This window comes from Ambystoma mexicanum, chromosome 1p (genome assembly GCF_040938575.1).
Source record: "Ambystoma mexicanum isolate Mex_15411 chromosome 1p, UKY_AmexF1_1, whole genome shotgun sequence".
Lineage (NCBI taxonomy): Eukaryota > Metazoa > Chordata > Amphibia > Caudata > Ambystomatidae > Ambystoma > Ambystoma mexicanum.
In genome coordinates, this window is record NC_090921.1 from 1,098,475,679 (window position 1) to 1,098,502,951 (window position 27,273).

Below are 27,273 nucleotides of genomic sequence, written 5' to 3' on the forward strand. Positions count from 1 at the left end.
GTCCAATTCAGTTCCTCGTCACTATGTGCCACTTCCTGTTGACAGCATCACATACTTCATCACAGTTGTTGCATGCTATCTCTGCTCTCCTCTTGGAGAGCTCTATATTCACCTTGTCTAACCCTAATTTTTTATATCTGGTCACGGATTCTTTAAAGCAGCCAATTATTCCCTCTTCTTGGCTTTACATGCCAATGATGACCAGGATTTTTGCTGTGGCCCTTGAGAGATCTTACCGGATGCTGGACGTTTAAAAATGTACTGACAAATGTCCATAAATTGGTTAAAGGCCTCTACTAACTGGTGTAGCTTAGGTTCCGTGTTCTAACAGAGGTACCATTTTTTGTGGCAGAAAGCACCTTAACGCACCTTAGAGACTGGCTTCTCTGCAGCTCATCCAACGTAATACTCTTCCCCTCCTCCCTCTTTTGTATTAACTGCGGTGTAAAGACCATGCCTGATTCCAGTCCTGATAGTATCCCTCCGCAATCTCAGCAGCAGTGTATTATGGCCACTCTCAAGCCTCCCAAAACCCTCAAAACTGAAAATGGAGCCCCACCAATATATGGGGACTAAAATATAGTAACTTAAACTCCAATACCTTCCGTTATCAAAGGTATAGTATCCCAACATTGTACAGTCAGTCCTTCCATGTATAGCCCTATAGCCTGTTTCTAGCAGAATGTCCTATAAAGTGCTTTATATGAGAAATATGTGTCTGCCATATTTGGTCTTGGTAGACATTGGGAGTCTCCCTCTTCATTTTCATGATGCAGGTCATCCCTGTATTGATCTGGAATAGAAGCTTTCATCTTGCCCCATAATTGTTGGGGGTGATTTCAAACATCGGCTCTCTCAGGGAGTTCAATGCAATCAGGTGCCTTCTCCCTCTTGTTCTGGAAGTTTACCAAGCCAAGACTTTGGCCACCCCTGAATGTTAGATGATGGAATAGTAAGTTGGGGCTAGATCTACATATCGGTTTCCATCCGTTCTCAGTGGTCCTCATTCTCCCCCTGGTCCTCCACATCGAATGGGCTGGGACCAGGGGGAGGATGTTTCCATGCTGCAACTGTCTCTGTGCAGTTTCACTTCTGCTTTCTTGTTTTGCCACTTTGCTCATGTGCCTTGGGCTTGGACGCTGTCACCATTCAGAAGGGTTGTGGGACACCACTACCTCGCATCTGATGTTCATTTGAACTGTCCTGAACTAGTCCCATTGTGTCCTGCTGGCTTCCTCGTCTTGTCCATTGAGCCGTCGTTATCGGCTTGGCTGAATTTCTCCATCTTCTTGGAGCATTTTACGCCCTTGTTTTCACTTCTGGCTGGTGGGACTCACTCCAGTAGGATTGTTCCTCCTTTTGTTAATCTTCATCGTCATTGTTCCCGGGTTCAAGTCTGAGTGACCTGGTCCTGCATCTCAACCTGTGAATAAAAATGTGTATTTACCAGAATGTTCTACCGTTCCCGAGATGTGTTTTTGGTGCCTGCAACTGTGAGTACTAATCTGTGCCCTGGGTTTGTGCGTTATTCAAGATACTTAACCTCAGGGGTCCCCATGGTCGAGGGTTTCTCGAAGCACCCTTTAAACATGTTTTGCCAAGAACTCTTTTTGAGGGTTTCCTCTGGCGTCCCTTGGGGTAGGATGCTTCCTGCTGCACAACTGTGCGGTACAACTAGGATTTGTCTTGTTTTTTTCACATAACTGTGGGTCTGCCTACAGACTTTGCCCTGTTGATTCCTTTGGGGCATTTTTACCAACACCTAACAATTCCTAAAAAGTGACATTCTATGGTACTAACCCAAACAGTGACCTTTTTTCTTAAGTCCTCTTTGGCCCGTGGAGTTTTCTGCAAAGGCTTGGCTATTTAGCTAATAACCTTGATTTACTGTACATTTTTAAAATCCTTATTGCATTCATGTCTATTGAAATGAGTCTTTTTAAAATAATTTTTATTAAGTGCATTTTGGCTTTTTACAAAACCTTAAGCACTACAAGAAGAAGAAAAGTTACATTTAAAGAACCTAAAATACATATTACAAATAAAACAAGTACAATATTATAAGCTCCAATTATACAATTTTCAGATTCAACCTAGTCGTCCACATTAATTATAATTTCCAATTAAAATAAGAGCCTCCTTCCAAATAAAATAAGCAGTAGCACTAATAATACTTCCCGCAGAATAAACTGTGCTCCAAAATTGGTCGGTCTACCAACCCGCTTCTAAAAAAAAAACCCCAAAAAACATTCCAATAACCCTTAAGATATCATTCAAAACTGAACACTTAATGAGAATATGCCTAGTTCTCCCTATTGCACGGTTGCATAAGTGACAGTGCCTGACAGCATAGTGAATCCCTTGCTATGCTCCAACATACTCATAAGTAGGTAATATATTTAATCCGAGATATGATACAAAATGCGTATAGGCAATAGGACATGGTTTCAATAAGTATGAACAAGGAACAGTAAGCCGAAAGCCTTGAGTTTCAAACTCAGCATACCTACATCTAGCACTGAACTTGGCAATTTTTTTCACCCTGTCCCAGTCCATAGTTTTAACCTTAACTTCTTGAAAATATTGATGGTGGTATACATCATCGGGAATGATGAGGCCGATAGAATCAAGATCTGTGATAACTGATTGCTTCAAATCGATGTGCGCATAGTTAGGTTATTAAACTCATTCCATGCAGTGGCCTCGAGCAGGATGTTCATCTCCCTGCCCAGTGCAATTTAAGATGCAATCTAGTGTGCTGGACCAGCCATAATGCCATAAGGGAGGGTAAACCCAGCTCACACCCGAGTGCCTTTACGGGCACCGCACTTCTAAACCCCAGGGGGTGATCATAGAGGTTTCCTCTCAAGTCTATCAAACTAGTTAAGCAGCTTTGATGGTAAACACTCCAAGCCGTACAGTATGCTAGAGACAATTCCAGTCTTGCAGATCTCCAAGAGCCCCTCCACGTTATGTCCTCCTTTATTTGCAATAAATATCCATATGACCAGCCACTTTTTGAAGGCGTTTTGTGTAACATACTCGCCCAAGCATTGTGCAGTGGGGCAGGATTTAATCTGTATGCCCAAATAAATATAGGTGATGCCCACCTCTAGTGCCACTCCCTCCAGCCTCCAAATAAAGGGCTTTTTGCATCTTGCTCAGCTCCCCATGATTATGACCTTCGTCTTCGAGTGGTTATTGGCCATGTCATTTTGAGTAGCATACCAAAATAGTGCATTGATGGAACGCTGCAATCCAATTGGTGTGAGATCAAACAGAACCGTATCCTCTGCATACATCATCTAGGGTGTGGTTATGTCCCTGATACTTGGTGGAAAACTACGAGCAGCTCTAATTGCAGAGTCCATATTGGCCATATCGAGGTTGAAAAGGAGGGGTGCTAATACGCACCCTTGCTTCAATCCTCGGTTGGTGGGCATCGTTTTTGTTAGTTGACCATCAAGACCGATGCGGACAGAGACAGTAGTTTCCAAATGCAGCAACTTAAAATGCAGCCACATAGGATCAATACCTCAGTGCATTAGTTTCTGCCATAACTTCTCAATCGAAAGCACAGGAGTAATCTGCATAGCATACATAGAGACTTCTGTTTGAACGTTGCATAGCATCAGCAAGCATATAATGCAAAGCCCAGAAGTTCTGTGAGGTGTTATGGTTGCGTCTACAGCCCATCTGAAATGGACTTGGAAGAGCGTTCGACTCCATACCGATTTTAACTTTACGGAAGAACAGGGCTGCAAAGATCTTGGCGCTAGCATCGAGCATGGCCAGGAGTCTATAATTAGATGGGACTGTCCTCCTACCCCAGCCAGCTAAAAGGAATGTTACTGGTAGCAAGAATCCTTACAAAAATGAAGGCAAACAAATTTGCCCAATATTCAGGGTTTGCTTTGATTGTGATATTTAGCAAGGCCGTCTGGCCCAGGCGCCCTAGAGCCTTTACGCTACTTAATTGTAATCAAGATATCTCCCTTACCAAAGCCCTCCGCACTAGTGCAGATATAATATGTCATAATTACAGCATCAATTTTTAGATCTTCATCAAAATAATGGCTAGTGATGTGCATACCCCCAATTAACCTGTAATATGGGATTAAGTTCTATAGTGTTATCCAGGGTCATAAACCTCCTGTAAAGATACCAGATCTGCTGTCATGAGTTTTTAACAGTGAAAAGAGAAAACCCCAGTTGGCATTGTTTGTAGAATGTTTGTGATTTCTATGCCAATTTCTATATCTAGTCCAATAGCTTTTATAGCAATATTGTATAAGCTGATGTAAGTAAATAATTCATCTCATCTCTCTCCGAAGAGTCGTCTTCCTACTCACAATGGTAGCATCATGCAGCCCTGTCCTCGGGGCCTTCTGCCTTCTGACTAACCGCCCCTAGAGTGGTATTCAAGATGGTCTGGATGTTGGCAAATGGAGAACGAAGATCTCAATTATGTTGCAATAAGTGCTTTATAGGTGGTGGGTCTTTACTAATGGTATGATTAAATCTTGAGAAATTATACGTCTTCCAAACGGATCTATGTGATTATTACGACGGCCGAAAATGCAGACCTTTTTTATGTACATTTTTTTTTAAACCCCCCCCTCTTACACCACATACATATAAGGGGGGAGACCCCCCTGCACCGCACCATATTACCATTATATTACATACCTCCCCACCGATATATATGGTGTATGGGGTGAACTTTATCTTCCAAACCAATTGATTGCCCTGTTGATTAATTGAGGCCTTTGAAGGTGGCTTACTAAGCGACCTAGTGCTTTTCATGGATAATTCCCAAGTGAGCATAGCGTGGTCGCTAAAGGGAGTGAATTTTGCATCAATTGTATTGGTATATCTACCCACGAAGGAATTTGTAAAGACATAATCCAGCCGCGAGAATGCGCTCCCATTAATCCACATATAGAGATCACTATTACCAAGGCCCTCCTTCGTATCTAGCATGGCATAATTGTACCCATGCAGGAAATCTGCCCATTTAGATCTGCTAAGGGCTACGTTTCCCCCGCCAGTCTTTAAGTACACCTGCACAACTAATTCATCATCAAGATATTGCATAGAATCTATGGCAAGGGCACGATCATTAAAATCACGACTTATTATGCTTGATTGAGAATGAAGGGCAGCAGATTCCCTAAGGAGTACCTCCACCGGTGCCTTGACAGGTTGGGTGTTTATGCCACCCATTAGATCATAAAGATTGATGATTGGGAGCCTATTGAGAGGGGGAGGTAGGCCTTCAACTGCTACACCCAATACATGGGGTGAGCAGTCTCCATATCTGAATTTATGGGATTTAAGATGCACACCTTCACCCACACAAAGGCAAGAGGGAAACCCTGGGAATCCAAGACAAAAAGAGCAATTTTGAGAACGTTTCTTAAATCAATTGCCAAGTATTCCCAGAGTTTTAGGAACCCAGCGTTCAATCTGGCCAAACAATGTTCATTGTCAAGTTTCTGCTGATAACAAGAGGCCAGAGTGTTCTGACTCATGGCCATGCTCCATAATAGAGTCAATAAATTGAGTTTGTGGTTGAATAATCTCCGTAGGTAGCTTAACCACCAAGTGTCTGTGACAGTCCATGAAAAATCAAGGTTCCGGACATATGAGTGATTGGCACAAAGCAGGTCTACTATAAGAGGAGGTGACAATTGCCCAGTTCTGTGAAGTCTGCATCTGGCAACTCACCATGCTCATTGTCGATAGATTTTATAGACTAATGCAGGAATTTGACGAAGCACCTGCAAAAGGCGTAAACGTTTTATAACTCGCTATCGGCCTTCTGGGCACACTCTGAAAATGTGACCCACTTACCCACCATTGGGGCACGGCTAAGGGCCTCTTCCGAACTCTGATTAGTATGTGGCAGTACAAATGGAGCCGGTGTCGATACTGCAGACAGAGGTCATGTGGTTGTTGTCTGCTGGATGTTTTCCGCAGCTACGAATAATGTAGTCACAGCCTGAGGTGTAACACCTGAAGTCCCAGCACCATCAATGGGATGCTGCACCCATTTTTCCATTGGACCTCATAATGTAACCACATGATTGGAATTTACATGTTGCACAGTTGACTGATTAGGATATATAGCAGGCTGTGCAATTTGGGTCGCCCCAAAAAAAGTGATTTACAGGTAGGACAGGCCTTAGAAACTGCCTCATCCGAAAGCGCTATAGTGCCCACAATTCTGTGCTCTGCTTTGTTTTTTCAACCTTTTATGGGCACCATCAAAGTCTTGTTACAACGTGGATTCTTGCGACTCCTATGTGAAGCAGGTCTGATAATGGTAATCCTGCTGGATTATGTGTGCACAGCCAATGGAACATTGGGCCCAGTAGGTACTTGAGATTTATCCATTGCCTTCTCTGGCTGAGTTTTTGTGACTTTTGATGTTTCCACAAAAACAATAGAATCCTCACTAGGCGTATTTCTCATCATAGTACACTGTTGGGGCGATGGAGTGGAATAACAATTCCAGTTGGAAGCACTTAGGTTCAAATCAGCTGCCTCAGTGCTATCAGTCAAAATGATATCAACTACTTTGGACAAAATGGTCTTTAACTCTAGTTGCTCTCGGGCCATGTTGGAAACCAATCCGAATATACTGTCAACAGTTACTGCATTTAGCGATGGAGCAGAGGTTTGCGTCTTCAACATATGATGCACCCGAACTAATGGTACTTTCCATATCTCCATCTGAGGATTCCAAGCCCGCTGCAATCCCTTCAAGGTCCAGTGTTGCAGAGAGATTAGTCCCAATAATATCATATGGTAAAGTAGGGATAATTGCTGCTGTGTTAGAACTAGGTTGGGATGTTTGAACCCTCTCCATTAGCCTGTCCCGCTCCCGGGTAGCCGTACTTCTGTTTTCTGCATCTCTTAACTGCTTTCTTTGCATTTCTCTGCATTTTTCCCTCTAGGTGAACCCTTTGGCACCCACATACTCCTGCTTTTTCTCTCCTCTAGGCAAGTGTTGCTGGGTTTGCTTCACATGGTATGCTTTATCCACTAGGCCTTTCTACTCTTCTCTAGGTTCCCCTCTGCTCTGTGTTTCATACTGTTGCCCTCCAGTCCCTTCTTCCTCCCTAGGTTGTTCCGAGTCAGCTGATCCGCCACTGCTGAGGCACTGCTGTTTCATGCTGCCTTGTTTGCTTGTTCTCTGCACTCTTTTGTAGCCTGTTGTTTTCCCCTTTGTTCTCCACCCTCACCCCTCCCTCTCTATCCGCTTCCTGTGCACCCTGCGAGGCATAGCCCTGTGCAGTGTTCCTTTTCAATTCTCCCCCTCTCGCCTTCCCTCTCCGCCCCCTATATCACACCCACTATGGTGCTCTCCATTTCCCCCATATTCTCTAACTATTTCTCATCTCCTATCCTACTCACTAAGACTGGTAGCAAGAAGCTTAAGAAGGACACCTTGGTCTCCAACCCAGGCCTTCCCATCGCTGACACCTATGTCAGTGCTTCCTCCAGAGAGGCTCTCACTGACATCCTCTGTCGTTCCTTCACCCGACCTAGGGACCCTTCATATGGTCGCTTTTCTCTCTCCGTATTCCTCTTCTATTAATGGTGGCACCCGATGGGAGTTCCTCTTGGCCTCCTTCCAGTCCTCCAAAGTCAACATTAATGTCCATCTAAATGGTACCATCTTGATCTAGGGGCCTCAGCCCAACCTCCTACTATTTGATAGGTGCCTCCCTCATCTCATCAACTTACTTCCTTCTCCTGCTATTCCTGATTCCACTGCTCTTGCTGCTCCTCCACCTCCTTCCTCTACCATTCCAGCTTCTCTGCCATCTTCCACCTCTCTGGCTCCCTTGCCACCACCTGCTTCCACTGCCTCTCAGGCTCCTCTGCCACTTCTGATGGGTACCTCTCTCCACTGTACAGCTCCACGGAAGTCTTTCAGAAGTGGTAGCCTGCTCCACATTGCTACTCTCAACTCTTGCTCTGCTGTCAAACACTTCTCTGACATCTGCCACATCCTTGAACTCCTGGACCTAGATGTACTCACTCTTACTGAGACATGGTTTAAGGCCAGCTCTGTCACGAGTTTTGACACACTCCTCCCTGAGGGCTACAAGTTCCTCTCCGAGCCCAGGCCCAACAGGCACAGAGGCAGAGTGGCCCTGATCTTTCCTGAGTGGATTCCTTCCTCCATCATCCCCACTCGAACCTACTCCTCCTTTGAATACCTGGTCTGCAGGCTCTCTATCTCTCCTGGTGCTCTCTGACCTTGGTCACCTTCTACAGGCCACCTGGCCAGGTTAACCTCTTCATCTCTGAATGGGCTGACCTCGCTTCTTCTCTCCTTTCCTCAATCTCCCAGCTTCTCCTCATTGGTGATCTCAGCATCTATCTACCTTGACTCTCCAGAGTCCTCTGGACTTTTCCACAACATTTGCAATTCTCTGTCCCTTTCAATTCTACCCTCTGGTCCGACTCGCTCTGCCGGGCACACCTTGGATGCTCTTATCTCTTCAGACATCCCTCTCTCAAATCCTCTCCTGGTCTGACCACTCTTCTTTCTTTTCACTTGAAGCTTCCTCTCCCCTTGACAAAGGCCCACCCAGCACTGCCACCTTCCTTTGCGGTCATTCAACCTATGAAGCGAGTGTCCATGGCTGCCTTTTCCTCCACTTTCTTTCCTCTGCCTATTCCTTCGGCTGACTCCCATCCTGCTGCAGCCTTTTCCATCCTCCACCTTTCTTTCTCTAACACTATGGCCATCCATGCCCCTGTCATGAGAATCCGCATGAAGCCTGCCAAAAAGTGCAACTCTTGGTACGACTCCGACCTGGCCGCTCTGCTGAACGGAAATGGGGAACTAAGGGTGCACCCTCTGACAAACTGGCCTGCCTCCTACTCCAAAGGCAATACAGACTATCCATCTTTTTTTAAATGAGGGTCCATATTCAAGCCTGCATCTCTGCGGACTAACAACATGGCCAAGCTATTCAAAATCTGCAAGGAACTATTCTAGATCCTATTGCAGTATCTTCCTCTTCCACACCTACCCAGGCCCCTGGCCTTTCATTTCACCACTAAAACCCAGGACATCGTGTCTGCACTCTCCGCCTCTTCTTCCCTCTCACCCTCGACCTCTCTCAGGCCCTCCTTGGCTACCCTCCTCTCCTCCTCTCACCCCTCTCTCCTGTCACACCGGATGATGTTTCCAGACTAGTCCGGTCTGTGAAAGTCTCATCCAAACAGGTGATACCCTGCCCTTCCAGAACCATTAATGACAACATTGATTCTCTCGCTCCAGCCTTTGCCGATCTCTGCAATCACTTTCACAACTGGAGTTTTCCCCTCTCCTCTCAAGCACTCCCTTGTTCACCCACTTCTAAAAAAAGCCTTCTGCCGACCCCTCCATTCAGGCAAACTAGCCATCACTCCTTTCCTGGGCAAACTCCTGGAGAAGTTGGCTATCTGACAGCTAACTCTCCACTTGTCCCCATTGATTACTATTTCAGAGCTTTTGGAAACTTCTTGAACTCCTAAAATAACTTATCAAAGGTACTTACTGAACTGACACATTTGTCCTGGTCCCTCAGGGTGCCCTGGCCTTTTTAGAACAGACTGTAATTTTAGAAGGTAGAAGTGATATATTCTATAATGAATTACTGCAGTTTACTCTTTTCTGTTGGCATTCATGATATTCCATTAAACCATTTTCGTTTGTGTTCCCAACTATTCTTGTGGCATGAACCGGGACCTATTTTGAGCTCAGTACTGTATTTCGGATTGGTGTTGCTGTCTGTTGAAGCTTTTGCCAGCATTTCATTTATTATATTAAGTTTTCTTCCCTCCATTCTAGAAACCCAATAGGCTTAGTACTTATTAAGTTACCTTTCTGTGTTGTGTTAGTGAGGTGAAATCTATGGATTATCCCCTGTCACATTAGTACTGTCTTGTATCCTAAGGCAATACTAAATATAAATACATTTTTACAGTAAGTGTGGTGTATTTTCTTGCATAAATGTACTTCGGTAACAGCCCACCCCTCCTAAGAGTGAAGCTGGACTGCTCTGTTTTGTTACACACTCATTGTGCAACTTGAAGGATGCCATTTTCCTCCATTCAGGATAAGTGTCTTCACACCCCTCACAAGAGCTGTATCATGCTCATCCCACTACGCAGACGGAAGAGGAATGTTGCCAAAGGAACTTCCATTGTAGTAGGTACAAATTCACGGGTCAATGGCACAATTTCATTCAGGCCTCAAGCAGGATGTGCCAGACTCTGGTGTGGTGGACAAAGACCCCTCACCATGGCATTCCACACACAAAGCCACATGCAGATAACTTTTGTATAATTAGGGCCACATCCCTCGAAGGAGTTTTGCAAGCTCACTCAAAGTCCCTGTCCACTTAAGGTTTTTGATCGTACATAGGCATTTATATTTATGTATTGGGGTTAAGCGATGTGAAACCAGAAAACGATGTCTTATGCAGACACAGCATAGTGACATCTTTTGCATCAATAAGCAGGGAGGTACAAGGTTGCTAAAGCTATAAAAAGAAGCTTGAAACATTTGCGGATGAGTGCTGCCAAATACCTGTTGATGCTGGTAGCGTATCATCTGCCGGGCTTTCAAAACACTAGCAAATACTGGCAAAATCATTTACTGTTACTGCATGGGTCAAGTGTGCCGTAATGGGAAAGGACCACATGACTCTGAGTCTTCTGGATCCTTCATTTATTCCTAGTTTTGGAGTCCCCCAAAACTACTCCATGGAGAAATGCTCTATTGGTGCATACACGTTTACCAGATGCAGTAGAATTGCATCCAGTACTGTTTTTATGTGGAGAACATTTACACAACACAAACAGCCAGTTTCTAAGAATATCAATCCTGAAACTCCTAGTTTTTCAGAGTGATAATATATCTAGTGTTCTGAAATATCAGATCTTTCACCCCAACTTCCTAATTAGGGTTTCTGGTTTTCAGTTTTTGTTTTGTCAATTTCGGTTGTGTTTTTGTAACAATCTATGTTTTCAGAAAATAATGGAGCACAACAGTGTTTTTCCAGTGAACATGAAAAACATGCGTTTATTAACATACATATTTTTTGGAGCAGAATATCATGGGGATTGTGAAAAACCAGAGAATGTTTCACTGCCTAGACCCTGCGGGATCCCTTACTCGGGAGGCCAGGGAGGTACGACGTGCTTTCGTCGCGGGATGTTTTTTCGCTGGGTTTTTTGCCGTGTTTTTTTTTTTCTAAAAAAAAAAACTCATTGCATTTTTTAGAAAATAAAACCCCAAAAATAAATAAAAATTTGCTGGGTTTTTTCGAGGAAAAAAAGCGTGGTAAAAAACCCCGCGAAATAACATCCCACAATGAAATGACATGGAACCACCAGGGCACGGCCATCGCCTTTGTATCCAGACCCTGTGGGTGAACAAGTGCGTGAGGATCACCAGTTTGAGGGTTCTTCAGGGAGTGGGGGAAGAATGCCCGATGGCGAGACATGGTATCCCCTCTTTCCAAATACCCCTGTCCCATCCTATTTTATAGGATATTCCAACTTCCCAGATCCCCCTCCCTTTCCTACACAAACACATAGCCGAGGAAGAGGAGGTCTGAGGCTAAAAGGAGTACGACCAATGCAATACATTGGACATGTCCCACTAATAAGATCAGGCACTTGGTCTTAATTACATATACCTGGTACATAGCTTTCCCTACATGGTTAAAAGGTGAACACTGGGACCCGCCCTGAGCAAGGCGATACACGAGAAGGAGCAGTTCTTTCAGGATGACGGCGAACCAGGGGGAGCAGAGCGACATGCTGAGGGACGGAACCAAGATACAGAGAAACCTTGGACACCCCGGCGAGATATAGTTACTTCCGAAGGGCCTTGAAAGTTGCACAAGGAAACCCAGTCATAGAGAAGAGCCAAACCGCTTTTGTGTTTCAAGGATACCAGCCACCGTCCTGGGTGAACGGCAGAGTTGGGGAGGTGCAGCGGCAGTTGTGGTATCAGCCTTGACTTCAGGATCAAAGCGCGAAAGACAAAAATGAATTCACACAGCTGGTGAGTTGAGGAAAGCAAAGAAAGTCTGGTCTGTGTTAAATGAAACTTGACGGCAACACTATCCTACGAATGAAGGTTGCACGTGTGCCGATAAAACGTGAGAGAAAGCAAAGCATTTGAAAGAACTTTAATTTAAAGATACAAAGTAACAGAGTGGTCCGGCGAAACGAGGATTGCCCATCTAAAGTCTTGTGAAATGTCTGATGCCGTAGAAGCGGCGGGAAGAGAAAGAAACTGAGATACAAGATTTGAACTGTTGGGTTTGATCCCGACACAGGGAAACCTGGATGAGGGATATATTTGAACGTTGAAATAAGTACTGTTCTAGAAACTACATTTACCAAGAGGTCTTGGTGTTGGAAGGAAGGTCGAAGTGGTCATGCCGAGCTAAGAGCAAAAGCCTTGCAGTTTCGAAAGGCTTCGACAGCGGAAGGAAAGTGAATAAAGGCTTGAGCCCGACAGAGGGAAGCCTATGAAGGTGTCATTGAAGCTTGATGAAGGGAACCTCCACAAATTGTGTTAGAAAGGAGTGAGTCCGGCGGAGGGAAACCTGTACTGAATTGTGGTAACCAGAAGGAAACAAACTTTTATTGAACTGTATTACAAGACATTTTGTGGAAGGCCAAGTGGGCCCTGGTCCACGAAACAAACTGCATGCTTGTGTCCAAAGCAAGTGTGTTGCAAGGTCCAAGTGTGCCACCTTACACCGTGCTACAAATCGTGGGGAAGGGAGTTTACTCAGCCATACTGACATTCCTTTTGAACACTGATTTTCCTTTTTACATTCCACATTCCCTTTACACATTTATTGTATTCGAAAGAGGGTAGGCATTAGGTTTATTAGTATAGGCCATTTTATTTTGACTAAGAACTGACTAGGACTGTATTTTCTTTTTATTTGATGGTTGAGAATACTCCCATCTTAGTTATAGGGCAATAGGAGTTTTCCAACCCCTTTTAAACCATCAATAAAAGGTTTTGAAACGTGCATCTCTTTTGATGCCATGCCTCTCACAGGATATACAATGTGCTCAATGATCAGGCTTTTGGGGGAACAGTCTCTCAAAAGGGGGTAGTAGTATTTGTCACTAGTCAGAGGCTATTTGGCCAAATTGTGGCACATTTTGAGACCATTATTTTTGGGGGTGTGTGCACATTGACCTCAAGCAGGAAGGGTACATACCTATGCCTCCAGTTTAGTAACTGCAGCAACATCATTAAAGGCAACACTATTCAACACCCACATACTTGACAGAAAATAGCACTCAGAGATTTTGCCACATGAAATAGTACTGGAGTAATTTATGCCAGAAAATGCCCATGTGACCTGCTATATGTGGGTCAGACCAATAGATCAGCCCGAGAAAGATGGCTAGAACATAAATCTTGACATTTTAAAGAGTTCAGACATAACCTAGCCCAGATCAGTTTCATTATATTGGAAGTGGGTCAGAAACCTCATAGAGGAGACAATAAATCCAGGAGGCTTGCGCAGAGAGAAATGCACTGGATCCATCTTTTGGACACGGTGCACCCAAGAGGTTTGAACGAGGAGTTTAAGCTATACTGTTTTGGATGACTAATAGATTGTCTACCCTTAATAATCCATGGAGTAAGATGTAATTTTGGTTTACCAAATGCCAATAATGGGCCAGGTACCTGATGTTACCCATTTTTATCTGTGCTGTTTAACTTTGTTTATTTTTATTAATTTCCCAGGGGATTGTCTCTTGGTTATCTATACTTAATGTTCAGCCACTTCTACAAATAGCTGAAGTTATCTGTTTTTGATTTGTACTGCTCGATTAAATGTATCTCCCAGGATCCTTTGATGTCTGGTTCATAAATTAATGTTAGGTTATATTCACATGCTTATCATGTTTAACCTTAGCAATGGTATGCACGTTACCATATCTTTTGATTCTGCTTACGAAATGTGTACCTTTGTCAAAATATTGCATATCTAATACATGTTCAGGCATTGAATATTATTATTAACCACATAGCGATATCTCTCACCTTCTATAATAATTCGAGTCATGTGACAGCCAATATTACAATGTTGAATGCTTACGAACAGCTACTTACAACTGTATTTGTTTCCACTCTATATGCATGACTGTAGGCTATAAGCATGAATTTATTGGTGAAATGTACATATTGATTGAACATTTTACCAGCTTATTCTTTTATTAACCTATGGGTTCCATCCTGTTTCATTTGAATATTCTTTTAATATCGGGTACACCACAGTCCTATGTCTTTGTCTTATCACCTCTTACAGCCTGTCTTCTAGTTTTACTAGATGTTACCATGGTTACCTTTATAACAACAGTCACGATCGTGTCTCTGATCGCGGCAGATGTTTTACTGTCTTCAATATGCACACAGGTATTTATTGATGCTTTGCTTACCTTTGACTCCTTATTGATCAACACTGTGTGTTACTCGCTTCTAGATACGCGTTAGTTTAAATTTACACAACTTGGTTTACATTGACAGCTTGTCAACCACATGGCACAAGATATGTCTTTTACTGAGAGTCGGCTACCGTGTTGAACTAGACGTGACAAGGCATTCTATGGGAACTCGTCCTCTATGAACACATGTACTCTGATGTTTGGATATATACATTTAGAATAGGTAACTCCTATTTTTCTTCTATTGTAGTCCTTTTCACCATTCTTTTCACATTACCTAACTAACCTGCTTACTGAGTCCTTTTTACAATCTATTTTCTATGGCCCCCCAGCGGTGTTCCATTAATGTCGGCATTCACCTTGCTTCCTATTACACTGCTGTGCACAGCCAATACTACAGGTACCATTTTACATAATTTCTATGAACCATTCTTGTTGTTATGAGCTTTACAATTGGCTATCGCATTGGTGATATCTACACAGGATTCGCATCATTTCTGCATGCTTGCATGCACACTGACCTGCTCCTCATGATTCACACTCCAGAACCCTCACTTCTGATGATCTGATCATTAATATGATTGAGTTCACCGGTACTCAATACTATATGAGCTATTTTTGAGCTAGTCCATTCAGCATGATTTGAATTTCACATACTGTTCCCAATGGCAATCTTGGAAATTGATTTAATTTATTATCATATGATAAATGGTAACTGTGATACAGTCTTTAAATAATGATGATCTGACATGAAGTTTATCATATATATTATTCTTTAGACTCTTTAAACTGCACCTGATGAGGGGAATTTTGAATCCCAAAACGCGTTGTGCTTTCTACTTTTAACCATAAAAGAAGATTGGGATAAAGAACTTTTTTCTGAACAGTATGATTTATTAACTTGTTAATTATTTCTGCATGAATGTCTTAGCATTATATTGGCTGATTTTCAGGGATAAGGTGTGCAGGAGAAGGGAGTGTCCGATACTCTTCGAACATCATCTTGTTTGCTCACGTTGTTTCCAACTCTGTGTCAGGGTGTTGTTACCTCCTCTGCACCCAGGTTTTTCATTATTATATTTACATAACTTCTAAAATAAACATCTAAAAGGTGTGCTACTATACAGATTTGATACTTGGTGCGTGAATTGAAACAAAGAAAACAATGTAACATAGAATGTCCAGTGTTTTTGAATAAGGTCAAGGGATCGGAGAGGATGCAATGGGGAAAAAGCAAAACAAAAAGGTGATGACTGGAAGGTTTTGAAATTATAACCACAGGTACAGCTCTGGGCAACCCTCCAGACCATCGTTTTTCAGCCTTCCAAGCCATTACAGAAGGGGAAAAACCATATGCAAATCAGGCTTGGTCCTACCCCAAAAGGGGCAGTCCAGCCCGAACTGCTAGGTCAGATCCCTTCTGCACAAGACCACAAGCATCCCCAGACATGTTTCAGCCTTGCTGGGCGTCATCAGTGAGGAGTAGGGTCTCTAGGCCCAGCAGACTCAGTTGAGATTAATTCAAAACCTTCCACCCATCATTTTTCTGGTTTCAGTTTGTCTCCCTATGTGAGAGAGGCTATGCCCAGACGTGGGTCCCTTGCTCACTGCGCCATAGGGAACCAAGCTACACCTCACTGAGGCCCAAGAAGGCCGAAACATGTCTCGGGTTGCTTGTGTTTCCGTGCAGAGGGGACCTGGCCTAGCAGTTCGGGCATGGCTACTCCCATAAGTGGCAGTACCTGACTGATTTGCATATGGCTGGACTCCTTCTGCAGTGGCAAAAACGGGCTAAAACACAGTGGTGCGGAAGGTTGCCCAGAGCAATGCCAGTGGTTCAGATTAATTCAAAACCTTCCACCAATCACTTTTTTGGTTTCATGGGGAAAAAGCATACAGGCATACAGGGGCGGGGAGTAAAGTCCCTTTCATTGTATGCCAAGCCACTTCGCCAGCCACCTTCATTCTCCTCCCATCCTTGCTCACACTAAGGCACCACTGGGAGGGAGGTGGACAGTGTTTTCGGTTTAAACTTAGGGGGCACTTTTCTCCCAGTGGTGTTTTTTCTGGGGTTTGTCGGGTTCATCTGAAAACCGGAAAGCCTACTCAAAATGAAGCCACTTAGTGTCCATCCAGAGAGACCATATGGGCGTTCGAGACTGGGTCTTAAATTGTTTTGCCTTCCCTCTTTGCTGTTATATCTATTTGTGTGATAATGGAGGATTTTATATCTGTCCAGTCATTGCTGACTGGTGGCATTAAAACACAGCGTTATACTTTCCACAATGTAAATTAATTTGTATATGGATACTGCTTTTTGTGTTAAGAGCCAGTGCATCACCTTGACCAGCACGCCGATAATACAGGTGTAGCATTGCTTCTATTGATATGAGATAAATAGTGGGCCAGAGTAACTAGCTTTACTTTCTCTCTTTGAAGGTACTGTATGTGATTTTCGTCTTTCCTATGGCCGTGTACTGAATCGAAAAAGCAAAATCATTGCAGTTAATCGAGATCACGCTCAACTGCTAAAGAACTCTGATATGTTCTGGAAGCCAAGCATCGCTATTCAAGGTACTTCACCATGACTGTTTCTCACGTGTTTGTCCACAGAGCCATGGTTTTTATATGTACTGTGCTTTAGTTCAATCTTCTCTTTTAAAGGGGATGCTGGAACGTTTCTGAAGAAGCTTTCAGAAGGACTTAAAAATTACTCTTGCCCTCGAGAGTGGGTTGAAGGTTTGAAGGAAGGAGATGTCAAGAAAGAGCATGAAAACCGGTAAATGTGTAAACTACCAAAAATGCTGTTGGAAATTGCCAATGAATATAAAGACATTTGTATTTTGAAGCAGATATATTGACTCAGGTTTTTATTGATATGGGGTGCATAACATGTTAGGTAAAAATGTGTGTAGTAACACTGTGTGAGACTATACAACACTTATCTGCTTGGTATTAGGTAACCCACATTTTGGTATAGGTCTGTACTACACAAGTTGGTAGTGTGACTGAGCAGCCAGGCCCATCTCAAGAGGGGTAAATGTGAGCTGTAGAGCTGTAACGATGAAATTCGCAAATACAAGGATCCAGGACAGCCAAAGTCAATTGGAGCACAGTCTATGGAGCTGAGGCACTTCTTAGTTAATAAAAGTCTTGCACAAAGTTAGAGAGTTTTGTAGAAATCATTTGTTGGGTCACAAGCTATTACACCTGTGAAAGGCAGAGCTTTGCAGATCCTCGGTTCCTGAGCCTCAGTTGTGGGGACAAGAGAGAGGGCATCTGGAGGACTCCTGCGGCAGCAATTTGGAGGTCGTAGGCAGCTACGGGCTCTTTTCTAATCAGCAGCACTTTGCGGTGAGGGGACTCAAGCTCTGGTCGTCCTACTTCTGGAGGGTCCTTAGACTCCTGGAGCTTATGGCCGGATTGCAGACGTTGCACTCGACTATGGATTTCTCGACCCATGGCACCCGTTTCCTGCAGCAGCGAAGCAGTACAGCCGGTCGGGGAAGGTCGTCCAGTGGAATTCGTCTCAGGGTTAGTTGGTGCCACTAACCCAAGGGAAGAAGTTGTTCCTTCCGTAGCTTCTCTTGTCGATCAGAAAGAATTTCAGCACAGCAGCAGCGCTTCACCGGGCAATTCAAAGGTCCAGGAGGATGCAGCAATCTTTGTTCATGGTTTCATCGTCGGGTGTTTCTCCCAGTGGTCGACTCTGACTCTAGTCACAAAATCCTTGCCTTTTAAGCAGGTTTCTCCCATTCATGCACAGCCTATGCTGTCAATCAAACAGCAGTGAGCCAGCCAGCCAGCCAATCAGCCAGCCAGTCAGGACTGGTTGCATTCATGCACTCCTAGAGACAAAGGACAGGGAAGTTTCGGGAACCTCCCTCACATCCTGCCTTTTCAGACACACTGTAGCCAGAGGTGGGTTTCAGGACTGAAGCCTGCCAAAAGCAAAACAAAGGGCTCAAACGTGGCTTGGCGGGCAGAGTAAAACCTAAGAAACACCTCACAAACAGAAAATGGCAAAAAAAGAAGACTGGGGCCATTTTGACAAAATGGGCACCCATGGGTGCTATACTACAGCTGAGAACTCAGCCTGGGTATAAAAGCACAATGGTAGGAAAGTTAAACCACTGCCACCAGCCATTTAAAGTAGTGAGGGTAACATAATAAATTGTACATGAGAATGTAGGATAAGGGGCTACTAGGTGTCCCCCCCCACCCCCCCAGCACTCCACATAAGATAGTGTGTGCTGGACCTACAAAGAGAAAAGAGAAGTAAAGTCAATTTCACTTTAATATTCTTGGGAACAGTAGTTTACACAAGAATAGGTATTTAAACCTTATGAGAAATCTAAAGGAGTTCTCTGTGACACTGCACTGAAGGTGCTGTGTGTCACAATCCAAAAAGTAGTTGCCTATGGAGTTTACCAGACTCCAAAAACAAAGGAAACCTATAATCCAAATCAGATCAAAAACACATGAGTGAGCAAAAGGTCTCACTCACTGTTAATTTCGAACCCTGTAGTGATGAGGAGAATTCTGGAACTTAGAGAATAGCTTGGAAAATAAAGCAGATTAAAGAGCTGACTGGTTGCACTAGAGTAGCGTGCCCTGGTACAAATGGGGTTTTAATGGTTACTTGTATTATGAAACATTGAAAGCTTGAACATGGCCTAGTTTGACATGAGTTTTGGAAGTAAATGAGTTCAATGGATATTCATTGTAATTGTGTGTGCCTGCATATGTGTGTGTCCGTGTGTGTGTGTGTGTGTGTGTCTGTGTCCCCTGACTATTGGGGGCTAAACACAGGGTACTGGTACCCGAGAGGCTTGAATAGCCGATTACTGTGTGCTAAATCTGATGATGATCATCTGTTGGTTTCTTGTGCAAGAAGCAGTGATTGGCTACACATTATGGAATGTTGTAGTAATTGGTGTATAAAAAAGCAAGGATTCTTGTAATATGGAGTTTCTCACATTGTTATATATCACTTCCTGCCAGATTCTTCCCTGCTTAATACTAGGTGGTATTACCAAATGTAACTGTTCTCAAACTGCCAGTTTCAAAAGAATGAATGACCGAATAAGCCAGGTTAGGATTTGAAAAAAATGTAGCTTTTGGTATACGAAGATGTCAGTCAAGCACTTAACTTGCAGGACCATCTTGCTTGCTTCAGTGGCGATTCTGAAATGAAACAGAGAATACCTGCAAATAGATTGTTTTACTGATTTGTGTGTAATGAAACACGATTCTGGGGTATAGTGATGGTTAGTTGTTAATTATGTGTGATTGAAAAGAGCATTCTGAGATGGGGAAGGGTTTACAACGGCATCTCTGTGTAAATGACTAGATAATCCAGACGTTTTGTAAGGTCTAGTGCGTAGCATAGCACAGATACTGTTTATGTAAGGAGCTCTTGCTGGTATTAAGAAGCAGAACTTTTGGGGAAGTAAAGGAGTTTAAAATGGTGTCCAGATTTGGCACTCAACTGTCAGGTGTCTTTATTGTGGGAAAAACCCATCTGCCTGACACTATGTAAAACTGGCCTGGCAAGGGCACAGTTACATACCAACGTATAGCATTAGGGTATGCTTGAGCAACTTGGTTAGCAAAACCCTGGTTATGAATTTGGTGGTCTGGGCAAGTGAATGGAATTTGATTTCCCAGGAAAAACTGGAGTTCTGCAGGCACTCTCATGGTTTGCACACAACAGTTGCTTGTAAGAACTGATTAAACTGTGTACACTTCATAAGTTTGCCTAGACACATTGCAAGCCATCAGTGGCAACCAAATAGTGTGCAGGAGGCTTGACGACTTAGTCACCATAGATGCAGATCATGCATAGCATATGAAATCCAGTTACGGCCCGGGCCTTTTGACCCGTCCAGCCCAAGAGATGCAGGGTAGTCCCTTGATGAAGTGCACTTGGGTTTCAATCTTAGACTGGAGAGGCTTTGGCCAATCAGGTATATTCCACATAGGCTACAGAGATGTATGAACTTTGGCCCTTGCCAACTCTTGACCTGGAGCTCAGCTGGAATAAGAGGGGTTTGTGCAGGCCATTAGAATGTGGGAGGTAGGCATACTGGAGGATGAGACGAGAAGTAGATGCCCTGATAAGAGAAGCCTAGTCGAAGAGGACCTCAAACGGTCAAAGCGGTGGGCAGTCATAATGTCGACAGTCAAAATGTCGACAGTCAAAATTTCGGAAAATAAATGTCAAAAAAATAATGTCGACAAACAATAATGTCGACATTTTTTCGATATTTTTTCGAAATTTGGTATTTATTGGATGAATAAATAAATAAATATATATAACTAAGATATGTTGAGTATGAGGAGTGGGGGGTGTGGGGGCTGGCAGGGGGTCTTGGGTGAGAGGGGTTGGGGGGACATCCCCATAGTAAATGATACTCTTTTTATTTATTTAATTATTGAATAAATAAATAAATATATAATTAGAATGTGTTGAGTATGAGGGGTGAGAGGGTGGTTGTGGGGGGGTGGCAGGGGGGTGTTGGGTGAGGGGGGTTGGGGGGGACCCCCCCAATAGTAAATAATACTCTTTTTGGTTATTTATTTATTGAAAAAATAAATAAATATATAATTAGAATGTGTTGAGTATGAGGGGTGGGAGGGTGGCGGTGGGGGGTGTGGAGGGGGGTGACAGCGGGGTGTTGGGTGAGGTGTTGATAGTTCTAAGTGACTTTTTTTGTCGACATTTTTTTTTCTAAAAAATGACTTTTTACATTATAAGTATAGGATGTCGACATTTTTGTTTTTGAAAAAAAAATTTCGACATTTTTGTTTGTCGAAATTTTTTTTTCCACATTATGACTATAAACCGGTCAAAGCAGTGTGGAGTCATAAATTCTAGAGACTGTTACTGATTTACCGCAGCAAAGGCAGACTTCAGGGAAGAAAGGGAAGGACAGGGGGCCACAGCCATAAAGAAGATAATTAATAGTCTTTGTGTGTAATCTCATTCCCTTATTCTGTCATCCCCTGACTTTTCTATTCCAATGAAAACCTGAATCAAGACCACAGCTTTGAGTGGTCTACTGACACCTCAGCTGCGACAAGGCAGAAGCAAGAACTACTACTGTTTTAGTCTATATTTGTCCAGATTTGCATACAGAAAAGGCAGCATTCTTTCTGCAGGAAACTGCATCCATAACCTTGTAGGCACTAAAGCTCAGCCTCTGGAAGGAGTGCACATATGCTCTGTACTGAACTGACTAAAATCACCTGTCGAGCCAAGCAGCATTTTCAGAGAACTCAACTCATGAGCTTGCTTCAACCAGGCTTATTAGGGAGTTTCCACAAAGGATGGGGAATCCACATGGCAAACAATAAAAGAACAGTGGTGCTTTGGAAAATGTGTCCTAAAGCAAAGTCTCTCTGGATCACTCATTGACATCACTCAGCTTCTTGTGTAGAACTCCGGCTACATAGAATTTCCTGGGTAGGACCAGCACTCATGATGAAGCTCCCACTTGTTTCAGAGCCCCCATTTCTTTCAAGATGAGATGGGTCAAGGGGATCCTCTGGTGCTGAGCTATGTGCCACTGTCCTTACTTGGTCCTAGGTCCTCCTCTGCTAACTGATGCCCTTCTTACTTTCCTTCTTGCTAAATCATCGATGCTCAGTAATGCTTGGCACCTTGCCTCTTCCTCTTAGATCTGTCTCTCAAGCTGTCTATGGGCTAAGATAGCTTTTTGACCACACATGCATTCCTTCTTCACCTCCCATGAGACAAATGGCAGTTGGATGTTGTTTCCTTGCCTTGCACTGGCTGGCCCTGTACCTCCAAGAGATCTCACTTCTTCTGTCCCCTACCTTAATAATCAGTAGATTCAACAAAGATGCAGAGCTTCTCCGGGAGTTGAAAATCCCTTATAGATGGACATTTTCACGTGGCTTATGCTTTTAGAGATCATGCACTGATTACAATGGCTCAGGATGGTTGTAATTTATTGGGGATAAAGAAAGAGATTTCTGAAATGGAACAACCTTCTTGCTTGGATTTCTGCACTAGTAAATGGGCCTGTGTAATTAGGAACAGCAAGATCAATCCACCCACTGGCTGACTGTTTGGACCCTTAACTCTGGAGGATTACCTTGGTAGTGGCACAGCACTTGAATGTCTTCCTGGCTATGGCGGACGCCTTCAGTCTTTCTATTTTTTTTCTCCTTTCATAAATTTGAAGAGATTGATGGTGAATGGGGCATTCTGTTTATTTAGTTGTAGTGCCCATCTGCTTGGGCGCGGGTGGACAGGTTGGTGGGAGTGAGATGGCAAATCCCTGCATTCTTCAGGGTTCTGCCATTCAGGGTAAGGGGAAAGCTTGTATGGAGCGAGAGGTAACTATGTTTTAACCTATAGGGCAGAAGCTCAAGGATCTATGTTGAAAGTAGTAACTCTCAATGTCAGAGGGCTAAAGCGGACAAAAAGCTATGGATTTTTCAGTTATCCACATGAGAGAGAGATTGACATGGCGTTTAACCAAGCGACACACTTCATCAAGACGGATCGACATAGGCTAAGATTCCGTTATTACCCAACTGTGGTTGTCATGGAAGACTGGGGTGGCAATTTTAGTAGGTAGGAATTCTGCCTCGTCAGGAACTCTGGTTACTGCAGATAGGAAAGGGAGGGACTCATGCCAAAACGAAATACTTACTAACGTCTGTTTTTATACTGAGCAAAGATCAAACTCCTTCCTGTTGTCCTTTCTAAATGTTTTATAGAATAGTACCTGTATAGAGAATGATTGTGGGGCCAAGCGACTAAACTCACTTTGGAATCTGCACTTGACTACTCCTAAGTATTAAAATCTTCTGACAACAGGAGAGAGGTGACCGACAAATTTCAGGAAATTGGGCTGTTGGATCTATGAAGGGTCTTTAACAAGAAATCAGAGGGGTACTTTCTTTTCCTATGTCCATAGAACTTTTACATGAAGCCTTAATATGTTGACTAACACTGCCTGAAGGTGAATAACATCATAGTGCAACCTAACGCATTCTCATCACAACCTCATCATGGATATTAACCTATCAGATTCTTTACCCCAACGGAGGCCCTGGTTGGTCCCACAATGCGTTCTGAGAGACAGGATTATACTGGAGAAGATGACCAATTATATTAGTGTTTTTCTGGTTAATTAACCACAAAACATATCCTACAACACCAATTGGGACACTATTAATGGATCAGTCAATAACTAAATTAATGAGAACAAGGAAACTGGTTAAGAAGAAACTACAGAAGGATCTAGAGGGATGGGAGAGGAGCTTTTGGAAGAAAGGCCATAGAAATATGCCAGAGACTAGACAGGAAATGTTATGCAGTTAATTGGACAAGGCCTGGGATCAGGCCTTATCAGGGGAGGGAGGGAGCCTAACCCCCATCAACCCTAGCAGTTCTGGAATGGTTGTGGGACCCCTCATTACCTGATGCGACTCTGGCACCGCAATGGGGAACAGAAGCTGCGCCACCTGTAGGCCAAGCTGCTGCAGGCGAGACCAAGAGGATCGCAGGGAGAGCTGACTCGAGAGGGCCTAGCGGTCAGGCAGAGCACTGGAGAGTGGAGGAGGTGGGAAGACTACTGGTGGAGAGTCGACGTGGCGGCTTGATGAAGAAAGCATCTGCTGGAGCCTCTGTGTAAGATTGGGGGACCCACTAGGCCGCCAGGGACATTAGGAAAAAGAACCTGCAAGAGCTGGCAAGACAATTTCTGGGGGCTTGGCCCCGCAATGCAAAACCCACAAAACCACCAGGGAATTTGTATTAGCCCTCCAAGGGGGTTCTTTTACAGAACACCACACTAGCCCACCAGGGGCTATCTTATAAAAAATGATATTCTAAAAAACTGCCTACAAGAAGGCCTTAGGCAACATACCCCTATGGGACAATACGCGTCAAGAAGCAAGCAGGGGCTTACACGTTTTTAGGAGCTCTCCTAAACCTTTCCTTTGTCAAACCGCTTGAGGGAGTGAAGTTAGTAGGAGGAGGTAGAAGCTGGGACTAGAGGAAGTGGTAGTGGGGAGTAGTGAAGTTGTGTGGGAGTTAGAGGTAGCAGTCAGTGGTAGAGGGTGGTAGTGACACAGGAGGGAGGGGAGAAGCAGTGGTAGTAGTGGTAGAGGGGAGTAGCAATGAGAGGCTGTAAAGGTGGGAGCTGTAATGGAGTAGGAGCAGTCGTAAGAGCAGATGGGTGGAAGTCATAGCGAAGAGGAAGTGTCAAGGAGGTAGAGGAGGAGGAGGCAATTTACGGCGAGTATTTAATGGTTTGTTTTGATTTTTTTAAGGTGTGCTATTTGTTGGTGCTGCATACATTTGTGTGTGTTGCTCTTAGGGCTGCACAGAGCTCATAAATGTATTAAAGTATACAAACACTGTTATTTTGCGCTCCAAAAGATGGATTATTATTCTTGTGGTTCAAAAAATTATATAGCATCAATTTTCTTGAGTTCAAACAATAATAGTGATTCTCGACACATGCTTTCCCATTATCTATTAATGGTTCCTCAGGAGGGTTAAACAAATACTCACTGAATGACCTGAATTTACTAGGACTAGTCATTCTGTCTTGTCACCCCCTTTGTCTCCCCTCTCCAGTTTGGTTGCGCCTGAAAGACTTCACACACTTGCACTAGGAGAAAAGCCGTCAGGCTTAGTACGCCATTTACTTTTCTGTTAGATCATTCAGAAACTTCAAGGCCTAAGAATGACTACTGTATCCCTTTGCTTCCTTCCCGCCTTGAAGCACTTCACCTGTGTATAAGCGCTGTACAAATAAACAATAAATAAATATAAAAATGGACAACCTTCAGGCCTTGCGTTTGGGACACATGCTATTATCACTCTGTTCCGACCAAGCAGGTTTTGACACAGATAGGCAAACAAGGTAAACATTAAACAACATTCGTAAAATTGCTTAAATTGTAAACAAGATGGTTAGATTCCCAGCTAGACCCTCTGCTTTGTTGGTGCAAAACGCTGAAAAGACATTTGAAAGGATAAATTGGACAGGTGCAATTTGCTGAAGGAATGATGCGTTGGATCTTGGTCTGCAAGCTGGTTATGAAAGCTAGAGTAAATGGGCCATTGTCGAGAGACATCCTGATGGGTAGAGGGGTCAGACAAGGGTGCTTGCTGTCTCTTATTTTAATCATTTTCACCATTGGGGCACTAGCTAGGAAAATAAGAGCAAACCCAAACATCCAGGGAGTTCCTTTTAGGGAAGATAAATGCAAGCTGACAAGGTTTGAAGATGGTCTACTGGAAGTTCTCTCAGATCCCCCAAAGTTCATTACTGCACTTAACATTGAAATTAACATTCTCTAGGATCTCCAGGTTCAAGGTTGGGCCAATGGTAAAGTCTAATATTGGGATAAACATTTAGTCTAAACTAGAGGGCTGGGCTAACTGTGTTGATTGAAACACCCATCACTTTCGTGGTTTGGGAGAATCAATCTGTTGAAATGCATGTCCTACCTAACCTGATATATTTGCCTCATTATACCTCCCAAACATGCGTTGATTTGATTAGAAAAAGAAATTACGCTTGGGAAACGCTAATGATGATAATTAGCTATTTTTATAGTGCTTTTGCCAAAGCACTGTACACAGAACATTTAGAACAAGATGGGGTGGGTCAATGTTGCTTGAAAGTCTCTGCTGCCGCTATTTTCTAATATAACCTGTCTAATCGGCGGACAGTAATCCTTGGTGGGAGAACAGGCTGGCTGTCCTGTATGAAGCACCTTTGTCTCAAGGTCTTGGTCCCTTAATGTGAGATCATAGGCGACTGGAACCCACAAGTGAAATCGGGTATCCCGTGGTGTTAAACGCGTAGTGTGCGTTCGCGATGTGAAGATTCCCCTATCGTGAGAACCTGAAATGCGGAGAGACGCGCGGCTGAACGTCTCTGCGCATTTCAGGTTCAAGGTGAGTCAAACCTAGTGACACACATTTAGAATGGCAACATGCTATTCATGGGGAATAAAACCACATTATTTGGACTTTTTTGAATGACCCAAGGCAATTCAAGGTAAGCAGACCCTATTGGTAATAAGCTACAGTGTTATTCTGTTTCAGCAATACTCTAGTTATACCAACACTGTTACAAGTGTACACCTTGCAACATATGTAACTTTTTCTTCTCTCAGAATGGATACAGTTAAACTCTGAATACTTTTCAGAACACAGTTCAATCGTAAGTGAAGAACGTATATACTTTTGAGAGGGACAGTTAGCTACCCATGCATAAGTAAGAAGTCAGGGCACACATTTAGAATGGCAACAAGCTATTGAAGGTAACTCGAACCTTATGGTTATAAACCTGTACACTACAGGAATAGTCGGTTAATCCAATGATACTTTGTAGAAGAATAGAACACAATTCTAAGGAAAGTAAGAACTCTCTGCACTTTTCAGAGGGGCAATCAACAACTCTAGGATAAGTGAGAACTATGTAAGACTGTCTTAGAAAGGCACTAAGCAGGTCAGGGTAAGCAAACCCCAATATTACACTTTTAGAATGGCAGCAGCTATTCAAGATGAGTAAACCCTATTGGTAGCCTTTGACACTTATTCAGTTTCAGGAATAATAAAGAAATACCAACTCAATTACTTTCTAGAAGAGTAGAACACAATTTAACCCCTTATACTTTTCAGAGGGGCAACAAGCAACTCAAAGGTAAGTATGAAATTTGTGACACTTTGAAACGTATTCCGCTTCAGGAATCAAAGTTGCACAC

The 27,273-nt window shown here is 43.4% G+C and overlaps 1 protein-coding gene across 3 annotated transcripts in view; it reads left to right on the forward strand.

The window, feature by feature from the left end:
- Nucleotides 1-27,273, forward strand: part of ILVBL (ilvB acetolactate synthase like) — a 655,021-nt gene that overhangs the window by 560,175 nt on the left and 67,573 nt on the right. For all 3 annotated transcript variants that reach the window (XM_069604705.1, XM_069604708.1, XM_069604707.1), the window contains 2 exons: nucleotides 16,945-17,079; nucleotides 17,170-17,284. In XM_069604705.1, the coding sequence (XP_069460806.1) occupies nucleotides 16,945-17,079; nucleotides 17,170-17,284 (250 nt within the window). The remainder of the gene's footprint in view (nucleotides 1-16,944; nucleotides 17,080-17,169; nucleotides 17,285-27,273) is intronic.